Source organism: Bos javanicus, chromosome 24 (genome assembly GCF_032452875.1).
Source record: "Bos javanicus breed banteng chromosome 24, ARS-OSU_banteng_1.0, whole genome shotgun sequence".
NCBI classification, from domain to species: domain Eukaryota; kingdom Metazoa; phylum Chordata; class Mammalia; order Artiodactyla; family Bovidae; genus Bos; species Bos javanicus.
In genome coordinates, this window is record NC_083891.1 from 26,097,285 (window position 1) to 26,117,321 (window position 20,037).

Consider the following 20,037-nt stretch of genomic DNA (forward strand, 5'->3'; position numbering starts at 1 on the left):
AGAGATGCTGTTAATCCTTCAATATCTCAATACTTGTGACAGATGAGACCATTATCTGTGTATCTCAAGAAAGACTCATCACTTAAACTAGTGATGAGTCTGCAATCTCTAAAGAATGGAAAATCCTTAAAAAAAAGACACTATTTTCCATGAAGAGAAAAAAGAAAATTTTACAAAGCCCCAGAACTTTCTTCTTATGCTAATTTAATGATCTTTTAATAAATGTCAAGTAAATATTTAAAATCCACCACTTTTACAAGAGGATATGTTATTGCTTTATTATAAGACTGGTATAGAGTCACTGTTAATGTATTTTTGAATGTAAGAATGTACTTTGAATAGGAGATAAAGATTTTGATTAATTACTAGGCAATTTTAAGTGGCTATGACAATATTTTTTCTGTTAAGTAATGCAGAAACCAACTTGATTCTATGAGTAGCACTTTAAATTTGAGAAACTATTATATTTGCATAAATTAATTGAAAATTAGTATGTGGAAATTATTCCTCTGCCAGTATATGAAAACTATAAAGTCTAATAGTGTACTTCTTAAATTTTCAATGCAGGGAAAATTATAGAATAAGTTATGATTTCATTTATAATGTTACTTTCACTCAGTAATTAAATTCTTACTTTCTTTCCAGCTAATTGATAAATACCAGCTGAAAATTAAAGTGCAAGACATGGATGGTCAGTATTTTGGTTTGCAGACAACTGCAATTTGCATCATTAATATTGAAGATGTGAATGACAACTTGCCAACATTCACCCGTTCTTCTGTAAGTGTGTGATTTTAATATAAGAAAATGTAAAAGGCAGAGTTAATTGCTAAATATGCACATCTCCCTTCATGCCCCATGATTTCAAATGAAGTATTCCCAGCCATATCTAAGTAGTTTGGACTTAGGGTTTAAAATCACGTAAATATAGTTTTGGGCTTCCCTGAAAGCTCAGTTGGTAAAGAATCCGCCTGCAATGCAGGAGACCCCAGTTTGATTCCTGGGTCGGGAAGATCCCCTGGAGAAGGGATGGGCTACCCACTCTAGTACTCTTGGGCTTTCCTTGTGGCTCAGCTGGTAAAGAATCCGCCTGTAATGCAGGAGGCCTGGATTTGATCCGTGGGTTGGGAAGATCCCCTGGAGAAGGGAAAGGTTACCCACTCCACTCCACTCAAGGCCAGGACGGTATATATAGTCCATGGGGTCACAAAGAGTCCAACACGACTGAGCAACTTTCACTTACACTTTTCAAACATAATTTTTGGAAATTAGAAGAGCCAGGCTTACTTTACATGATGTTCTGCTTTTGTGAGAGTTACTAATTAAACTTCTTTTGTCATTTTTTGTTATTTTAGTATGTGGCATCAGTGGAGGAGAATAGAATTGATGTGGAAATCTTACGTGTTGCCGTTCAGGATAAGGACTTAATTAATACTGCTAATTGGAGGGCCAATTATACCATTTTAAAGGGTAATGAAGATGGAAATTTTAAAATTGTAACAGATTCCCAAACCAATGAAGGAGTTCTGTGTGTGGTTAAGGTAAGAATAAATCAGCAGATTAGTTATTTGCAGCTTATAATATGAAAGATTAGTATACTAGAGCTTGATGAAAAGAAAGGAATTCTAGTAAATGTAGATCTAAAATAGACAGTTAAGTAAATGTAAATGCTGTGTTCTTCATGTATATAGTGGGATGATTGTACTCATTTTGGGGAACATTTTGAAAAGATATGATAGTTTAGAATTATTATATATATGTATGTTCAATTAATAAGATATAGTACCCATTTTGTAACGAGTATCTCTGGGTTTTTTTTTTTCCTTTTTTTGTTTTAACCAGTTATCTCTTAACAATTAAAAAGCCAGCACAATTTTGGCAACAGTGAGACACTGCCAGGCTTTCCTAGTCCATTCTTTCTATCGCTGTGTCAAGGAGCTGCTACTTCATTACTGAATTTCCCAAATAATGAGTTATTCTTGGTCAGACTCATAGGGAAGCTGTTTTATAGATCTTTACTTTTGGATACAGTGTACATTATGTTCTTTACTTCCTGGTTTGGAACAGGAGTCCTCAACCATTCAAAATGTAAATACTTCCAAAGCCTCTTTCTAATAATCTCTAATTATCTCAGGAGACATCACTGCTAATTCAGGTGGCAGAGTTAACCCATAAAGTCATCTGAGCTCTGGCTTTGGACAAAACCATAGGAGCCTATGGTTCTGCTGCATCTTTTACTAGAACATGAGTCTATCCTGGGTTTCTGGTTTCCCTTTTCTTCATTCACAAGGAGAATGGGTTAAAAATGATGATTGGTTTTTCTTACTGTGATGAAAATTAGCTGCAGTCTGTGGGTTAATTTCTGCTTCAAATAGCAGAGGGATTGTCCCTTAAATCTTGTTTCTTTCTTCATCCAACCCTGCCCTAATCCTTGGCATTACAGAAAGGAAATTTATCTCTGTGAAATCTAAGACTTGACAGCACAGGGAGCCCAGCTTGGCACTCTGTGATGACCTTGAGGGGTGGGATGGAGGGAGGGAGGGAGGGAGGGGAGGCTCAAGAGGGAGGGGATGTATGTATAGTTATGACTGATTCTGAAGTTGTTGTAGTGCAGAAACCAACACAACATTATAAAGCAATTTTCCTCCAATTAAAAAATAAAGGAAAAAAAATTCTGTCTTCTGGGAAATGGTTTCACCCATTTTCAATACAGCTATGAATCAGGCAAAATAAAATTAACACCTTCTATTAAACTTGGTACTACCCATTTTTAAAAGGGTAACTCCAGCACTCTTGCCTGGAAAATCCCATGGTCGGAAGAGCCTGATAGGCTACAGTCCATGGAGTCGCAAAGAGTCGGATATGACTTCACTTCACTTCAATGGTATTAGAAGGTGGAGTGTATGGGAGGGGCCTAGATCATAAGGGTGGAGTCCTTACGAATGTGATTAGCGCCTTATTTAAGAGGGTCCAGCGGAGAAGGCAATGGCACCCCCCTCCAGTACTCTTGCCTGGAAAATCCCATGGACTGAGGAGCCTGGAGGGCTGCAGTCCATGGGGTCACTAAGAGTCGGACACGACTGAGCGACTTCACTTTCACTTTTCACTTTCATGCATTGGAGAAGGAAATGGCAACCCACTCCAGTGTTCTTGCCTGGAGAATCCCAGGGACGGGCGAGCCTGGTGGGCTGCAGTCTATGGGGTCGCACAGAGTCGGACACGACTGAAGCGACTTAGCAGTACCAGTAGCAGGGGTAGAAAAGGTAGAAAAAGAAAGTGTAATGCCCATGATCTTTCTATTTTCTTGTCTCTTAAAAACATCTTATAAAATTTGACCCACCTTTTCTACCTTAAACAAGATATAGATATTTGTTTTCATCGCAGGTGGATAGGATAAACTGTGCCCAAACTGATGGAATAGTAAGTTACTGTTGATTGGGGCATGGAGTCCCAAAAGTAATATTTCAAATAATAATAGTTCATTAAATACGATCTGAAATTGCCATTAGGACCTGTGATATTGTGTTAAATTTGCAATTGAGGGATTTTTTTTTTTTTTTTTGCTGGCTCTACCCAAATACTGAATCAGCACATTTGCGGGTATACATTTAGTATTTTCATGACTCTTCCTGAGCCAGCACTTAGTACACATTCCCAAAGCTAAGTAGTTACACACTAGTTCACATGGCCAAATACTGCATCTTGATCTCATTTTCAACATGCTTGCTTTTGTAGCCACTGAATTATGAAGAAAAACAGCAGGTGACCCTGGAAATTGGTGTAGTTAATGAAGCTCCATATACTGGTACTTCCAGATCCACCACGAACATGGCAACAGTCACTGTTAATGTCCAAAATCAGGATGAGGGCCCTGAGTGTGACCCTCGGGTACAAACTGTTCGAATTAAAGAAAACGTACCAGTGGGAACAAAGACCATTGGTTATAAAGCATACGACCCGGAAACAAGAAGTAGCAGTGGCATAAGGTACTTGTAATTCTATTTTAGTGAACGTCAAATTGACCATGCTTTTTTTCTTAGAAAAGAAAAAAAAAATTTCTGTATACATTGGGCTTCCCTGGTGGCTCAGCTGGTAAAGAATCTGCCTGCAGTGGGGAAGACCTGGATTCAATCCCTGGGTTGGAAGATCCCCTGGGGAAGGGAAAGGCTACCCACTCCAGTATTCTGGCCTGGAGAAATCCACAGTCCATGGGGTCGAAAAGAGTCAGACACGCCTGAGCAACTTTCACTGTTTAAAATGTATAATTTATTTTGATACTAGGATTGTAATTTGACTTACGATCTGTTTTGCTATTTTAACTCGTCATTATTCACAGGTATATGAAATCAAGTGATCCAGAAGGGTGGGTTGATGTGGATGAAAACTCAGGAGTAATCACAATTTTGAAAAGACTCGATAGAGAAGCCAGAAGTGGTGTATATAATATTTCAATCATTGCCTCAGACAAAGGTAAGGACTTTGTGTTTAAGCTGGCTATGTAGACTCTCAATCATGTGCAGCCTCTGTTTTAATATTAACAATGTACATTCAAAGTTTTTTCCTCCCCAGATGACAAGTATTGAGGGGTTGGTTATAATTTATTAACTCAAGTTTGCTTTCCAGTAGCACCTTCAGTTTTGTATGTAAGTATAAAATAATTTTGGAGAAGGAAATGGCACCCCACTCCAGTACTCTTGCCTGGAAAATCCCATGGATGGAGGAGCATGGTAGGCTGTAGTCCATGGGGTCGCTAAGAGTCGGACACGACTGAGCGACTTCCTTTCACTTTTCACTTTCATGCATTGGAGAAGGAAATGGCAACCCACTCCAGTGTTCTTGCCTGGAGAATCCCAGGGACAGGGGAGCCTGGTGGGCTTCCCGTCTGTGGGGTCTCACAGAGCCGGACACGACTGAAGCGACTTAGCAGCAGCAGCATTATAAAATAATTTAGTCATAGAAAATATATGACTGTACTTTATTAAAATTAAATAACCATTCATTTTAGTGAAGAAAATTACTTTAGTAAAATCAGTTTCAATTTATTTATTCATATATCTTAAAAAATACTCACTTCAGCAGGAAAGTTCATTATAGAGATAATATACTTAATTTCCTCATAGACAGTCCTAAAAGGGCTTCCCTGGTGGCGCTAGTATTAGAGAACCTGCCTGCCAATGTCGGAGACATAAGAGATTCTGGTTCAGTCCTTGGGTTGGGAAGATCCCTTCGAGGAGGACGTGGCAACCCACTCTAGTTTCTTGCCTGGAGAATCCCATGGACAGAGGGGCCTGGCAGGCTACAGTCCATGGTGTGCAAAGAGTCAGACATAACTGAAGCAACTTAGCACACACAATCCTAAAAACGTTGTATCTTTCTACAGGAAACTAACAATACTTGGGGATTAGTATTCTGATACTATAAAATTAGAATAACAAATACTGTGAATCCACAAAATCATGTAAAATGTAAAGTCATTTCTGTGAGCCCTGCACGGAGAAGGAAATGGCAACCCACTCCAGTATTCTTGCCTAGATAATCCCATGGACAGGGGAGCCTGGTGGACTGCTGTACATGGGGTCGCACAGAGTTGGACAAGACTGAAGCGAGTTAGCATGCATGCATGCATTGGAGAAGGAAATGGCAGCCCACTCCAGTATTCTTGCCTGGAGAATCCCAGGGACAGAGGAGCCTGGTGGGCTGCTGTCTATGGGGGTCGCACAGAGTCGGACACGACTGAAGTGACTTAGCAGCAGCAGCAGCATGAGCCCTGCAAAATTGGAATGTGAGCACAAAGATCAGGAATGGGATCCTCTTATTACATAAAATATAATTTTACTGTAACATACACTTGAACTTTGTGCCTCTGTAAAATAAATGTTAATTACAGTAAACATAAATTATTATACCATAGCTTGCAAAATAAGATTTTAGAAGTGATTTTGGAAGACGTTTTAGGCATTTCAGCTTTTTCTAAATTAATGAGAAGTGGCTCATATACATTGATTGATTTGGTAAAGTTGAAACCATTGTTAATTTGACTTCATCCAATTAAAGACTATCTTTAAAGACCTCAGCTTCCTTTGTCCCTTTGTCAAGATATGCTTTTAGGTCAAAGTCAGGTGAAAAGAAGAGAAGCAATATGAATATGAAGTCCATTATTTTTACATTTTATATTGCAGTTGACAAATGATTTGTTCATTGATGGGATAAAAATTAGTCTGGAATGAGAGATTTTGGATATGATTTTATTCCACATTTTCCTCTGTTGCAGAGGAGATAAAAATAAGCGAGAGAGCAAATGTTTCATGGTGTTTAGAGAGGCTCTGTATCATCATTGTGGTAGAAAATAAATGTGTAATGGGGTCTTTTCCATTCATTTCTTTTGAAGCTGGTCAGGGTAACTCCACGTATTTTTTTTTTTTAATATGAACTGAGATTGTACTAAAGTATGTTTATTGTTTATTTGTTTTTGCTCTTTACCTTTTAAAAAAATCTATATCAACTCATTCCCTTTGGACCTTCCCCACCCCACCTGCTTCCATATGAGAAATCTGTCTTTTGTGAGCACTGATCTCTGTTGCTGCTGCTGCTAAGTCACTTCAGTCGTGTCCGACTCTGTGTGACCCCATAGATGACAGCCCACCAGGCTTCCCCATCCCTAGGATTCTCCAGGCAAAAACACTGGAGTGGGTTGCCATTTCCTTCTCCAGTGCATGAAAGTGAAAAGTGAAAGTGAAGTTGCTCAGTTGTGTCCAACTCTTAGCGACCCCATGGATTGCAGCCTACCAGGCTCCTCCATCCATGGGATTCTCCAGGCAAGAGTACTGGAGTGGGGTGCCATTGCCTTATCCGACTGATCTCTGGGCTTATGCTAAATTCCTCTCTCCAGCTTCCCTACAGCTCTTGCTTCTTCCTCTTTTAAAAATTCTCCCTCAAGTCTTCAATGTCTCAACTTTTCCACACATTCCTCTCGTATCGCTGTAGTTTTTAGTTGTACTGCCTTCCCCTCTTCTAAACATAGGTCTTTTTTAAGCTTTGAGTTCAGTTTCCTTTCTTGATCTAACCTCAGTTGGCAGTTTCACCCAGGTGTCTCCTCTGTGTAGTTGAGTTTTACATTTCTTCTGTTCTAAGATTCACAGTGTTGGGAGGAGGAGTGTGCTTTCAGATTTGTAAAAGCATTTAGCAGGAGAGTGTCATGCACATAAATTGTGGACCACCTTCCAGGACTTTTTTGAAATTGGTATTTACCCATATAGAATTGGAACCAGGACTTCTCAAGTGGCGCTAGTGGTAAAGAACCTGCCTGCCAATGCAAGAGACATAAGAGATGCGGGTTTGATCCCTGGGTCGGGAAGATCCCCTGGAGAAGGGCATGGCAATCCACTCCAGAATTCTTGCCTGGAGAATCGCATGAATGGAGGAGCTACAGTCCATAGGGTTTCAAAGAGTTGGACACAACTGAAGGGACTTGGCATGCACACAAGCTTATAGAATTATATTAATATTAGAAGGTGAGCATTACATGCATATACTCCAGTAAATAAAATAATATTATTTATTACTAACACATGAAAAACAGAGCTGTGAGACACTGAGTTAGATGTCTAAAACCTTTGGTTGACATATTCTATACCGATACTGATCACAATGTGCAAAAAAAAGGTTTATTGAACAACTCTACACATTTCATGAAAGGGGAATTCAAGCATTTATTACAGTGGTAGAACAGCAAACACTGCAGAGGTCAATTTTTAAAGCCATTACAATTAATCAGATTCAGTCAGTAAGACGTGCTTTCACCTCTGTGTGTGGACCCAAATCGTGTTCTGCAATCCGTATTTTCAGAGAGATCAGGAAAACACCACGTAGCATGAGAACCAGGAAAATCTGAGGGAAGAGAGTATTCTGTCCTAATAGGAAAGTTTGTCAGGCAGGTAAAATACATGTTTGCATACATTCCTGCTACCTTTCTGTCTTTTTTTTTAGAGTTGTCCAAAGTGAGAGGTAGTTGCCTGGTTTCTTGTATCTCATTTCTTTTCGAGTTCTCCTTTCTTCTTGCTGGACTGTATCCTTTACTAGTTCTTTCAGTGGTGCGATGTGGGTGATAAACCCTGTCAGTTTTATTGTTCTGAAAAATATTTCAATATCATCCTCATCTTTGATTTTGTCATTTGACTTGCTTTAAAATTTTGAGTTAACTCTTTCTTTCCCTCAGTACCCTGCAAGTGATACTCCATCGTCCTTTGGCATTTCTTGTTGCCAATGCTTATTTTAGTGTCTATTGTCTTTTTGTAGGTCATACATCCAGATAACTTTTGTAGTCCCTAGGTTATGTTCAATATATAGTTTTTATTCAGTGTTTATGCTGAGAATTTAGTTTTATTCACCCAGCAGTGCAGTCAGATCAGAACATTAAAAAAAAAAAAAAAAGTCCATGTTTTTCTTTAATTCTGGGATATTCTCAACAAGTATTTCTTTAAGTATTGCTTCCCTACCATTTTATTTATCTTTTTCTTTTAGAGTCCCTATTAGATGATTATTAGGTTATTTCTACTGGAATTTCAGCTGTCAATTGCATTCTTATTTAAACAGTTAACTTTATGTTTTTGAAGATAGTAAATATGCATGATTTGAAGCTATCTTGCATAGAGTGAGTTAATCTTCTAATTAGTGATTTTGTTGGCTTTCCTTTAAACATTAACCTTGCTCATTCTGGAATTTTAATTTGCAGGATATTAAATAGGAGGTATTGACTTGCCTTCAACTTCAGACTTTTCCTCTATTCCACTATCAGTTCAGTTCAGTTCAGTCACTCAGTCATGTTGGACTCTTTGTGACCCCATGAATTGCAGCACACCAGGCCTCCCTGTCCATCACCATCTCCCGGAGTTCACTCAGACTCACGTCCATCGAGTTGGTGATGCCATCCAGCCATCTCATCCTCTGTCATCCCCTTCTCCTCCTTCCCCCAATCCCTCCCAGCATCAGGGTATTTTCCAATGAGTCAACTCGCATGAGGTGGCCAAAGTATTGGAGTTTCAGCTTCAGCATCAGTCCTTCCAATGAGCACCCAGGACTGATCTCCTTTAGGATGGACTGGTTGGATCTCCTTGTAGTCCAAGGGACTCTCAAGAGTCTTCTCAACACCACAGTTCAAAAGCATCAATTCTTCGGTGCTCAGCTTTCTTCACAGTCCAACTCTCACATCCATACATGACCACTGGAAAAACCATAGCCTTGACTAGATGGACCTTTGTTGGCAAAGTAACGTCTCTGCTTTTGAATATGCTATCTAGGTTGGTTATAAGTTTCCTTCCAAGGAGTAAGCGTCTTTTAATTTCATGGCTGTAATCACCATCTGCAGTGATTTTGGAGCCCAAAAAAATAAAGTCTGACACTGTTTCCCCATCTATTTCCCATGAAGTGATGGGACCAGATGCCATGATCTTTGTTTTCTGAATGTTGAGCTTTAAGCCAACTTTTTCACTCTCCTCTTTCACTTTCATCAAGAGGCTTTTTAGTTCCTCTCCACTTTCTGCCATAAGGGTACCCCAGAGCAATTTTGTAGTTGCTTCCACCATGTCCTTTTCTGTGGCCCCCAGTTCAGCACCAGTTTCTTAACTTGATGGGCTATGGCTCCTGGCCCAGGATGACCCTGGAAATACAAGGGATCCTGTTGTGGGGTTGAGGTAGTGGCTGCAGGGCTCTGCCTGGTCTCCTCGCTCTCCTTAGGAGGGCAGCTTCGTATGAGACACAGCCCCAGGTTGCAGATGGCACAAGTTTATTTCATCCTCTTTTCCACTCCTCATAACCGTGCCCTCCTTATTAATAAGCAGAAAGAAAAAATAGTTTAGAGACACAAGTCCTGGATTTATGTTCACTTTTAGGCTTCACAACTGTGTTACTCATTTGTAGCCGGGACCCATGCCCACTTCATCTTCGAATCTCCCAGGTTTTCCACTGCAGTGCTCTGTACAAAGTAATTACTCAGTAAGTTTATTGACTGTATTGATAGATGGGTTCCTTAGGCTACCTCAGAGTGATTACTCAGGTTTGCAAGTGATTTCCCACTTCTGGGGTCTTTTGTGTGTTAAACATTCCTGTGTACTAATTTGGTTCTAATCTTCCACATGCATATCTTATGCCTTTTACCCGTTTTACTTTTCCTGCCCCCAAACCTTAAGTGCTTTCCACATGCCTTCCCTTTCATTGTGTCCAGAACATAGGTCTGTGCATGTGATTTCTCACCTTGTTAAATCTCCTTGTGTTTTGACTATACCAGAAATGCCCTTTTTGGCCCTCTCTTCCTTCCTCTTTTGAAAAATCTGTCAAACCTCACCTCTACAAAAATTCCATGTCTATTGCAGCTTTTTAGTGAATGGGCGACAAATCTAAAAAGCAGTTATTTTCTGTACAACATCTTTGAAATGGATTATGTCTTTCTTTTAACGTAACTTAGCGATGTAACCTAGGACTGTGCCTGTTCCTGTCATTTCTATGGTACAAGTGCCTAATAATGTGTAATTTTCAATGTGTAATTGCCTAATAGAAACTCAAAAATCAAGAAATTGTATTTTCATATTCAATTTTCTAGATGGGAGAACATGTAATGGAGTCCTGGGGATTGTTCTTAAGGATGTGAATGATAACGGCCCAGTCATACGTCAGTGGATGGTGGTCATCTGTAAAACCGTCATGTCATCGGCCGAGATTGTTGCTGTAGATCCTGATGAACCCATACACGGCCCACCCTTTGACTTCAGTTTGGAAGGTGTTTCTGATTCAGAGGTACTTAGAATGTGGAGACTGACAAAGGTTAACGGTATGTATTTCTAAATGTAACTCTGTCGTTTTCAGCATCAAAATGTCTAAAATATAGAAGAATAATTTGCTGTATGGTAACCACCAACGAATGAACGTGAGTTTCTCAGCATTGGTGTGGTGGGAAGAGCCTGTTTCTGGTCAGTCCTGTGCCAGGATTCCCTACAGTTTGCGTGAATTCTCATTCCCATGCTACACTGCTATCCCTCCCGCCCCGACCCCACCAGACTAGATCTGATAGAACCACTGCCAGGCTTGTGTGCCTCCCAGCCACACAGATATTTCACATGACGGTGGTTTCCTTGGTCAGAAGGGAATCCCCATCCTTTGCAGGTGTGTTCAGGGAAGCGGACGCTGAGGCAGTCTTTCTAGGCTGAATGTTTATCAAGGCGTTTCCTTGGCATCAGTATATGTGAGTGGAAAGAAAGCAGAGTGGAGCAAACAGAGAACTCAAGCTGCAGCTCAGGCCAAAGGACAGCCTTGACTAATGCATGAGTCATCTCCATTCCTCAATGGCCATTCTGTTCTGCGCTCTTTCGAGACTCTGTCTGTGATTTGGGGTGCCCAAGGGGGCATGACCTTTGGCAGGAAGGCCCAGTCCCTGGTGGTGCTGATAGCCTCCCAAGCAGCTGGGACAATACATCCCTGGTTGGGGGGGATCTGGGAGCACATCACGGTGTCCACTGTATTAAATCTTCTCTGTGCTGCGTTGACTTCTGACCATTTCTTATCTAATGTTTTTTACGTGGGATTCTTCCCCCACTTGGTCCCAGTGTGTACTTCCGACTTTACCTTTGTTAAAATCCACGGTGACAAGAATGGCAAAAGCAAAAGGAATTTCTCTCCGTGCCACCGTTGCCTCACTCCCTACATCAGCTCATAACTTTCCAGCACGTTCTGTGTCTCCTGACTGCACAACCTGTGCACCATGTCCTGTCACTGCAGCTTTCATGACCCTAACCCTAACCTTCATCTACTGTAAACTGAATGGGGGTTGCCTTTAAAATGCCCTTGAATGGTTTTCATCCCCATGCTTTCAGTGAATATTTCTTGATTTCCTATTATAAATTGCTCTGTGAACTGACAGACAAAATTTTCAGTGTTTTTAAATAGCATTCCAGTGAGTCCCAGGTGGAGCTAGTGGTAAAGAGTGTGCCTGCCAATGCAGGAGACATAAGAACCGTGGGTTTGATCCCTGGGGAAGATCCCCTGAAAAAGGGTATGGCAACCCACTCCAGTAGTCTTGCCTGGAGAATCCCATGGACAGAGGAGCTTGGAGGGCTATAGTCCATGGAGTCGCAAAAGTTGGACACAACTGAAGCGACTTAGCATACCAATGAATGTGTATTTGAGAAGCAACCTTATATTTAGATGACCTCTCTACTTTGGTGTCATAATATCACATCTTTTTTATATAATGTTAAAAGAGGCAGTAATTAAAACAAAATTCCTACTTAGTACAGTGAAATGTTAACAGGATTATGTTGGTCAAAACTGTATTAGTTTAAAGTTTTGCTGGGCTGTGAAATAGTCCAAAGCCTGAAAAATGCTAAGTGAAGACTGTATCCTAAGGAGCCTTTAGGTCTCATTATGCTATTTACTCTTCTTGGGCATTCATTTATTCATATGTAAAATGGGATTATAGGGGGAAGTAAACAAGATAGGCAATCCAATAGACTGTGGTATGTTTTGGATCATAAATTTTGGTTTTGTTAGTCATATTATTATTTCTTACACATTCATGGACACCGGGTTAATCATGCTTTCCTTTAAAATTGACTCAATTCAATGATTTATTTTTTTACCCAAGTATTGAAGGTTTACATTTAGAGCATCAAATATGAAATAATAAAAATGTCACACTGGGCCAGCTAACTTGGGAGGATTATTCTTGGGCATGGGCGTGTGTAATCTATATGTAAAGTAGTATATTTTTGGCTCTGTCCCCAAGACTGTTGGATTTTGATCTGGATAAAATATCCACTCTTGACTTAAAAAAAAACATCAAAAGCAAAAAATATAAGGTTGGTCCCAGTGTCTTATAGGATCATGAGAAGAAGTTCCAGCATATGACTGATGCCTTGATAGTAAGTTCATGGTTTGGCATAATATATGAAAATAAAGTAAGGAGAAACATCCGGAATTCAGACTATGAAATTCTCTGATGAATAGTGCATAAAAGAAGATACATTAAAATTAAAATTTTGGTCATATTAAAATTTTTTAAGATATGATAAAAGTCAATCTCTTAACAAATCTATTATTTGTGATAAGAAGGACTTGTGTATGGACAGATAAAATATATTATTACAAAAGCCAAAAGACGTTTATACAACGAGGCAGCATAAACAAACTTGTATATGATCAGAAAGACTTGGTCCATGCACACTTACAATCGTGTAGCAATTGTGCCATTCCCATTAGGAATATCCATGGTATGGAAATAATGCTGAATATCCTGTCACTAGTTATTTATGCTCAGGAGAAATCAATGGCAATCTGTAAGTCATGGTTTTATTTCCTTTCAGATACAGCAGCACGTCTCTCCTATCTGAATGACCTCCGGTTTGGAAAATATACAGTCCCTGTCAGAGTTACAGATAGACTTGGCCAGTCACTCGTCACTCAGTTAGAGGTGATATTATGTGACTGTGTTACCCCAAATGACTGCAGCTTTCGGCCAGTTTCGAGGACTGGCAACAGAGAAGTGATACTTGGAAAGTGGGCCATCCTTGCAATATTGTTGGGCATAGCATTGCTATTTTGTAAGTCCTTTCATGAATTTAAAAGATAACCTTTAAAATAACTTTCAGGACACATTCTCAGAATCAACACTGTTATCTATGGCTGCTCATTTGTATATAGCTACGTTTCTATTTAACACACACATATTTAATTCTTATATTGAACGTGCATGTAGGTATCATATTAGTGCTGTTGTAATTGGTGCAGACATAAAATTTAACACAAGTACAGCACTGAGCGTGTCCTTGTTTGTGGCATATCCATTTAAGGCAGGCTTTTCTAATGGATGCTGCTTTGACTCAAGCAATAATATTTATGTTTTCTGGAAAGTTGTTTTTCTATTTGTCATCATAAATTCATAATAATCTTTTATGATAAACCAAAGTCATCTCTCTTATTCTGCAGGTATCTTATTCACCTTGGTCTGTGGGGCTACTACTGGGGCAGACAAAAAGCCAAAAGTATTTCCAGATGATTTAGCTCAGCAGAACCTCATTGTGTCAAACACTGAAGCTCCTGGCGATGACAAAGTGGTAAATTGTCTTTTCAAAATAGGTACAGATGATAGGGAATTCCCTGGCGGTCAATGGTTAAGACTCTGTGCTTCCACTGTAGGGGGCGCTGGTTCAGTCCTTGGTCAGGGAGTTAAGATCCCTCCTGCCACGTGGCTCAGCCAAAATATTAGAATACATTCAAACAATAAATTTGCCTAAACAACTGTAGTGATCTTTTCTGGGAAAAGTTTTTTTGAAATCAGATAGCTTACAATATATAACATGTCATCAGTTGCAGGGGACAAATCAAATGACATTGATCCCATGGTGATATGTAGCATTTCAATTTGGCCATGTAATGTTACTTAATAGTAAAATCCTTTGGCATATTGTTATTTTTTTCCCCCCCTATTTCAAGTGTGTCACTGCTTCAACTTTAAATCCTGTCTTTTTTATATATTGAAGCTGCCGGTTGTGCTGTAAAAGGGTTTCATTTAGTTATTCACGGATCATCAGCATAATAATTTTAATTTTTTTTCTGGCAGCAGCCATAAAATGACTACAGGCTTTGATCATCGTGGGAAGAACTTTAATGGAGGCTCTCAGCCTCTACTATGGGTTAGAGAGGAGCCTGTGGTCAAATATATGAAGCAATCATGCTAACAGGTGATTGCACTGCTTCAGCTTTGAGTTCCAGCCTAGTATGTGGATGAAGGAAAAAAGTGAAGTGAAAGTCACTCAGTTGTGTCCAACTCTTTGCAGCCCCATGGACTGTACGGTCCATGAAATTCTCCAGGCCAGAATACTGGAGTGGGTACCTATCCCTTCTCCAGTGGATCTTCCTGACCCAGGAATCAAACTGGTGTCTCCTGTATTGCAGGCAGATTCGTTACCAACTGAGCTATGAGGGAAGCCCCAGTATGTGGAGGAACAAATAAATTCCCTACGAAAATGTAATTGATGATTAGAGCAGGAAGGATCTAGAAAACAAAAGGATGTTGGCATCTAGGAAGGTATTAGAAAAAATGAAACTTAGAGTTTCCTAGAGAAACATAACATGGAAAGTTAGTGTCCAGAGCTTTGGTGTTCTTACTTTCTCTGCTGATTTGTCTTTATTTAATTAAATGACAAGGATTTAGTTAATTAGATGACAAGGATTTAGTATTGCCGCTTTTTATGGCAACTTGTTATTTCTGTTAATTTTGTTTCAGTTGAAGGGAACTCAATTAGGCACTGAATAAAAATACCGATTATTATTTCTGTTTCTGTTCTAGTCAGGTGAAGGGAATGAATTTAAGCAGCGTTAGTCTGTGTGAGACAATAGTGTGGAATCCTGAGCCTGAGATGTGAGATGCTGGAAGGATTTCACAGATGAAGTTGTACAGTATTCTAAGAAGTTATTAAAAAAGGAGTACACATCAGGTTTTCTGACTTGTCTCAAGGCTCAGACCACTTGACATCTTGCAGTTGGCTTCCTGTATTGGAAGCTACCTAGTGAAGTAGTAGAATTAAGGTAGTTAGGTACCCAAGGTTGCCAAGACAGATTGAGTTCCAGCCCTTGGAATGCTTACCTCCTAGCACGAAAATTCATGGCATTATCTGCTTGATTTGTTCTTTTTCTCATTTTTTGTTTTTCTCTGTATTTCCCCAATGCCACCTGTTTTGTTCCAGTATTCCACAAATGATTTCACAACCCATGCTGTGGGTGGCTCCGCTCATGGAATTGGTGGCACCCTGGGATCCAGAGTGAAGAATGGAGGGCAGGAGACCATCGAGATGGTCAAAGGAGGGCACCAGACCATGGAGTCCTGCCAGGAAACCGGGCATCATCACACCCTGGAACGGTGTAAGGAAGGTGGACAGCACACTCTGGATTCCTGTAGGGGAGGACCAGTAGCAACCGACAACTGCAAATACACGTACTCCGAGTGGTATACTTACACTCAGCCCCGTCTTGGTGAAGTGAGTTTCCCATAAATCTGTTTTGCTTTCTTTTCAGCTTTCTAAATGATTATGAAATGAATATAATCTTGATTTTTCACCCAATTAATCTACTCATTAGAAATTTGATTTTCCTTAATTTTGGTTGAATTGCAATCAGAGGTTAAATGGGTATTGACTTTTCTTCCTATTTTGTTTGGTTGTTCATTCTTTCTGAAAGAATAAGATGATACTTAAATTCTTTTTCTCATGGCTTTGTGTTACCATTTCCCATCAGACAAATCAGGTCTTAGAGACCAACAGTGGAATCTGAGGCAACTCCAACCTGCAGTCACTCTGCCTATCTGGGAAAGCTTTGAGCCACATGCATTCGGGTTCACTTGTACGAATGCATTTCACATTAGCCATAATCTGGAAAGGGAAAACAATGATAACTTAAAACAAATGCTTGCATACTTGCTGCCACATGTGTGACTTTTAGAAACCTGCTATGTAGTGAATTAACTGATGGTGTGATTTATGATACAGACCAATCATGTGCATTTTTTATATGTAGGAATCCATTAGAGGACACACTCTGGTTAAAAATTAAACAATGAAAGGTAAATCAAAGCAATTATTTTTATGCTAGTAAGTCTTGGTGTTTAAAATAATAATAATAAAATATGTTGTGTTTTATCCTCTTGGCAGAAGGTCCAGCAGTGTGATCAGGATAACACCCATATGCAAGCTCAAGACTACGTCCTGACCTATAACTACGAAGGAAGAGGATCGGCAGCTGGATCTGTGGGCTGTTGCAGCGAACGACAAGAAGAAGATGGGCTTGAATTTTTGGATCATCTGGGACCCAAATTTAGGACACTTGCGGAAACATGCATGAAGAGATGAGTGCCTTCTAGATGGTCTACAAAAGCCAATGGGTTTATCGGCTTTTTTTGTTTTTATAAGCTAAGATTTTTTTTAAACATAGAAGATGCTATATTGGGGGCTTTTCCCCTTTATTTTGTTGGGATCTCTTTAGCCAAATGTGCATTCACCGAGGGATGCTGTAAATAGCTACACAAATTTCCTGGCTTTTTCATATTGTTTAATTACTTACTGCCACCTAAGGACACCTGCAGATAGACAAGAAAGTCTGCGTTATTGTTTACATTTGGGTATAATGACAGCAACCAATGTATAGTGCAATACAGTGTAAGGAATTCATGTGTATATCATAGACTACTTGAAGTAGAACCAAATGGAAAATTGTAGAGACCTTGCTCTAATGTAATCTTCAGTTACCTGATTCATTAATCATTTGTATGGTACTTAAAGACTGCTGTTCTCCTAAACATTCTGAAGTGTTTATACTGCATTCTTGATGTTGTCTTAGTCTTGTAACATGACCTGTCTTCATAAAGCAAGTGTTGACTGTTATTCTAATTCCATTTTGGTGGAGTTTAGTTTCTACCTTGTATTCTTTGTGAAATCTGGCACTGAATTACACTTGCTCTTTTATTCACCTTCTCCAAACATTTACATTTTAAAAAATGCTTCAAGAGTGTATTTTTATTTCTGTGAGGCTTTGGTCTTTGGTCTCCTCGGCCCCGCTCTCCAGCGCCCCCTCGGCCTCTGTCTCTCACCTTCCCTCTGCTCCCTTCGTTCCCTTCTCCCTCTCTCTCTCTGTCTCTATCTTCTTTGTGTTCTTAAAAGTTTTTATTTGGGCCGAAGAATCTAAATATAGTTAAGAGCCATCTCTCTTTCCTCTCATATGAAGTTCTGTGTTTCTCTTTTATATAAGCACCTATATATTCTTGGCTTTTCTTAAAATCAATGTAATGTTGATTTTATTGTTTGAACTGTTTTGGTGCTTGCTTCATTATCTTCTCTACAAAGACCCTTTAATTTTGTCACTAAATTGTAGAAATGTATCATGCTTTTATTAGATGCAGCATTTTATGTTAACAAAAGGAATACTGTAATTAAAATTGGGATGTGGGCATTTAGTATATAATAGTATATTTGTTTGGTTCTCAGTTGCTCAGTGGTGTCTGACTCTTTGTGACTGCATGGACTGTAGATGCCAGGTTCCTCTGTCCCTGGGATTTCCCAGGCAAGATTACTGGAGTGGGTAGCCATTCCCTTCTCCAGGGATCTTCCCCACCCAGGGATCAAACCTATGTCTCCTGCGTCTCTTGCATTGGCAGGCAGATTCTTTACCACTGTACCACCTGGGAAGCCCAGTAGTATATTTATAGTTCCTTATTGCAAAGATCCAGTTTATAAATGCAAAATAGTGATGGTTTTTGAAATAAGCTTTGAAATGCAGGGATCTTGAAAGCTGTCTAGGAATAATTTAGCTTTTTAGATGAGATGGCTAGTTACATCTATGTGTTTGTAAAGTGTTTTTTTTTTTTTTAATATTATAAGAGTAAAGTTTTTAATGAATGTAGAAGTGGTTCAAACTGTTTAAATTTTGAACTAATAAGACAAAGTTAAACTTAATAGCTAACCAAATTCCAGGCTAGGTTTCACAGCTGATTTCAATCAATGAATTTTCTATCTATACTAACCACTGGACATTTAAAAATATTTCTAATATTTAGAATAGTTAATAATATGCCTGCTTTTGGATTCACAAGATTGGCTTATACCAATTATTTTTAAGAATTAACATTGGGTAGTTTATTGAATAATCTGTTTATCTTTTCAATAGTTTCATTGCTGCTCAGTCAAAAATACAGTTTCTCAATATTATTTATAAAATTCTTGTACATGACTAGTTATGATAAAGTAAATCAGGTAGTTTTAAAAATCAGTGTGTTTGTTAATCATATGTCTGATATGAGCTTATGGGATGGTGTTTTTCTTAAAGAAGTGGTGCTCTTTTAGAATCCTGTTCTACACATTTTAGAATTTTAGAGGTTGATTTGGAGAGGTTTTCGGTTGTTACCATCACATTTATCTAATTTTACTGTTCTAAAGACTGTGATGCTATGGAATGTTGGTGAAGTTGCATTATTTCTCCATGTCTGGTTTTCTTCATCTAAAATGGGGGATAATAAATAGAACTCCTTTTCTAGGGTTCTCCTGGGGTGGCTGTAAGACATTTGAATAAAAAATGGTTTTTAAGCATGAAAGTCACTCAGAGTGGTCCACCCAAAAGGCACTCCTAATAGAACTAAACAATTTTAAATAAGTTGCACTAATAACCCATTTCATGTTAACAAAAATCAATTAAGAGAATAAGATAATGGAAGGATTGTCTTTGTTGTTGTTATTTTGTTTTTCACTTTTGAATATCTGTCAGCTGAGCATATGTTTCTCTGTAATGATCATCCAGTGACTGAGTCTTCTATTTCCAGTGTTTCAGAACACACACTGCAAAGCCTGCTGAAGTATCTGCAAAGGATTGCTTTGTTGCAAATAATATGAAACTTTGTTCAAATTGGATGGAAAGAAGAACATTCACTTCTTAAAATGGGCACTAATTCTGGACCCCTGGGAAAATCACATGTGCTTAAGACTCCTCCTTCAAGCTTATTCTTAGCTGTTCTTCTAGCTTCTTCTGCTAAGGAATGGTTTTCCTCAGAGGCAAGCAATTGCTTGCCTGGGAGTTTAAGACTCTGGTATTCGCCGTGGTAACCTAAATGCAAATACTCCAGAAAGACTGTCTTGATGCAAATGCCCAGCCCCTCCCTTATTGGCTGTGGGATTGGAGAAGTCACTCAGACTTTGAGTCTAGTTTCCTCATTTGTATGACTTGTACTGAGGGTGTTGGAAGAGTCTACATGGGTGGTAAGTTGCTTCAGTTGAGTCTGACTCTTTGCAACCCCATGGACTGTAGCCTGCCAGGCTCCTCTGTCTGTGGGATTCTCCAGGCAAGAACACTGAAGTGGGTTGCCAGGCCCTCCCCTCCTCCAGGGACTGAAAGAGTCTGCTTCATAGTTGTCAGAATTAAAAGAAATTCATGAAAAGACCTGGCACCAAGTTAGCCCTCAATATATGTGTTGGGCTTCCCTGGTGGCTCAGATGGTAAAGAATCCACCTGCAA

At 39.3% G+C, this 20,037-nt stretch overlaps 1 protein-coding gene across 3 annotated transcripts in view; it reads left to right on the forward strand.

The window, feature by feature from the left end:
- Positions 1-19,123, forward strand: part of DSC2 (desmocollin 2) — a 38,353-nt gene extending 19,230 nt beyond the window's left edge. For 2 of the 3 annotated variants that reach the window (XM_061399682.1, XM_061399681.1), the window contains exons 8-16: positions 646-780; positions 1,356-1,541; positions 3,736-3,986; positions 4,337-4,470; positions 10,595-10,822; positions 13,350-13,586; positions 13,972-14,099; positions 15,732-16,022; positions 16,692-19,123. In XM_061399682.1, coding sequence (XP_061255666.1) covers positions 646-780; positions 1,356-1,541; positions 3,736-3,986; positions 4,337-4,470; positions 10,595-10,822; positions 13,350-13,586; positions 13,972-14,099; positions 15,732-16,022; positions 16,692-16,889 — 1,788 coding nt within the window. In that variant the 3' untranslated portion in view covers positions 16,890-19,123. Of the gene's footprint in view, positions 1-645; positions 781-1,355; positions 1,542-3,735; positions 3,987-4,336; positions 4,471-10,594; positions 10,823-13,349; positions 13,587-13,971; positions 14,100-15,731; positions 16,023-16,557; positions 16,598-16,691 lie in introns of those variants that run through there. The other variant, XM_061399684.1, reaches the window with a different exon arrangement.
- Positions 19,124-20,037: the final 914 nt, after the last annotated feature.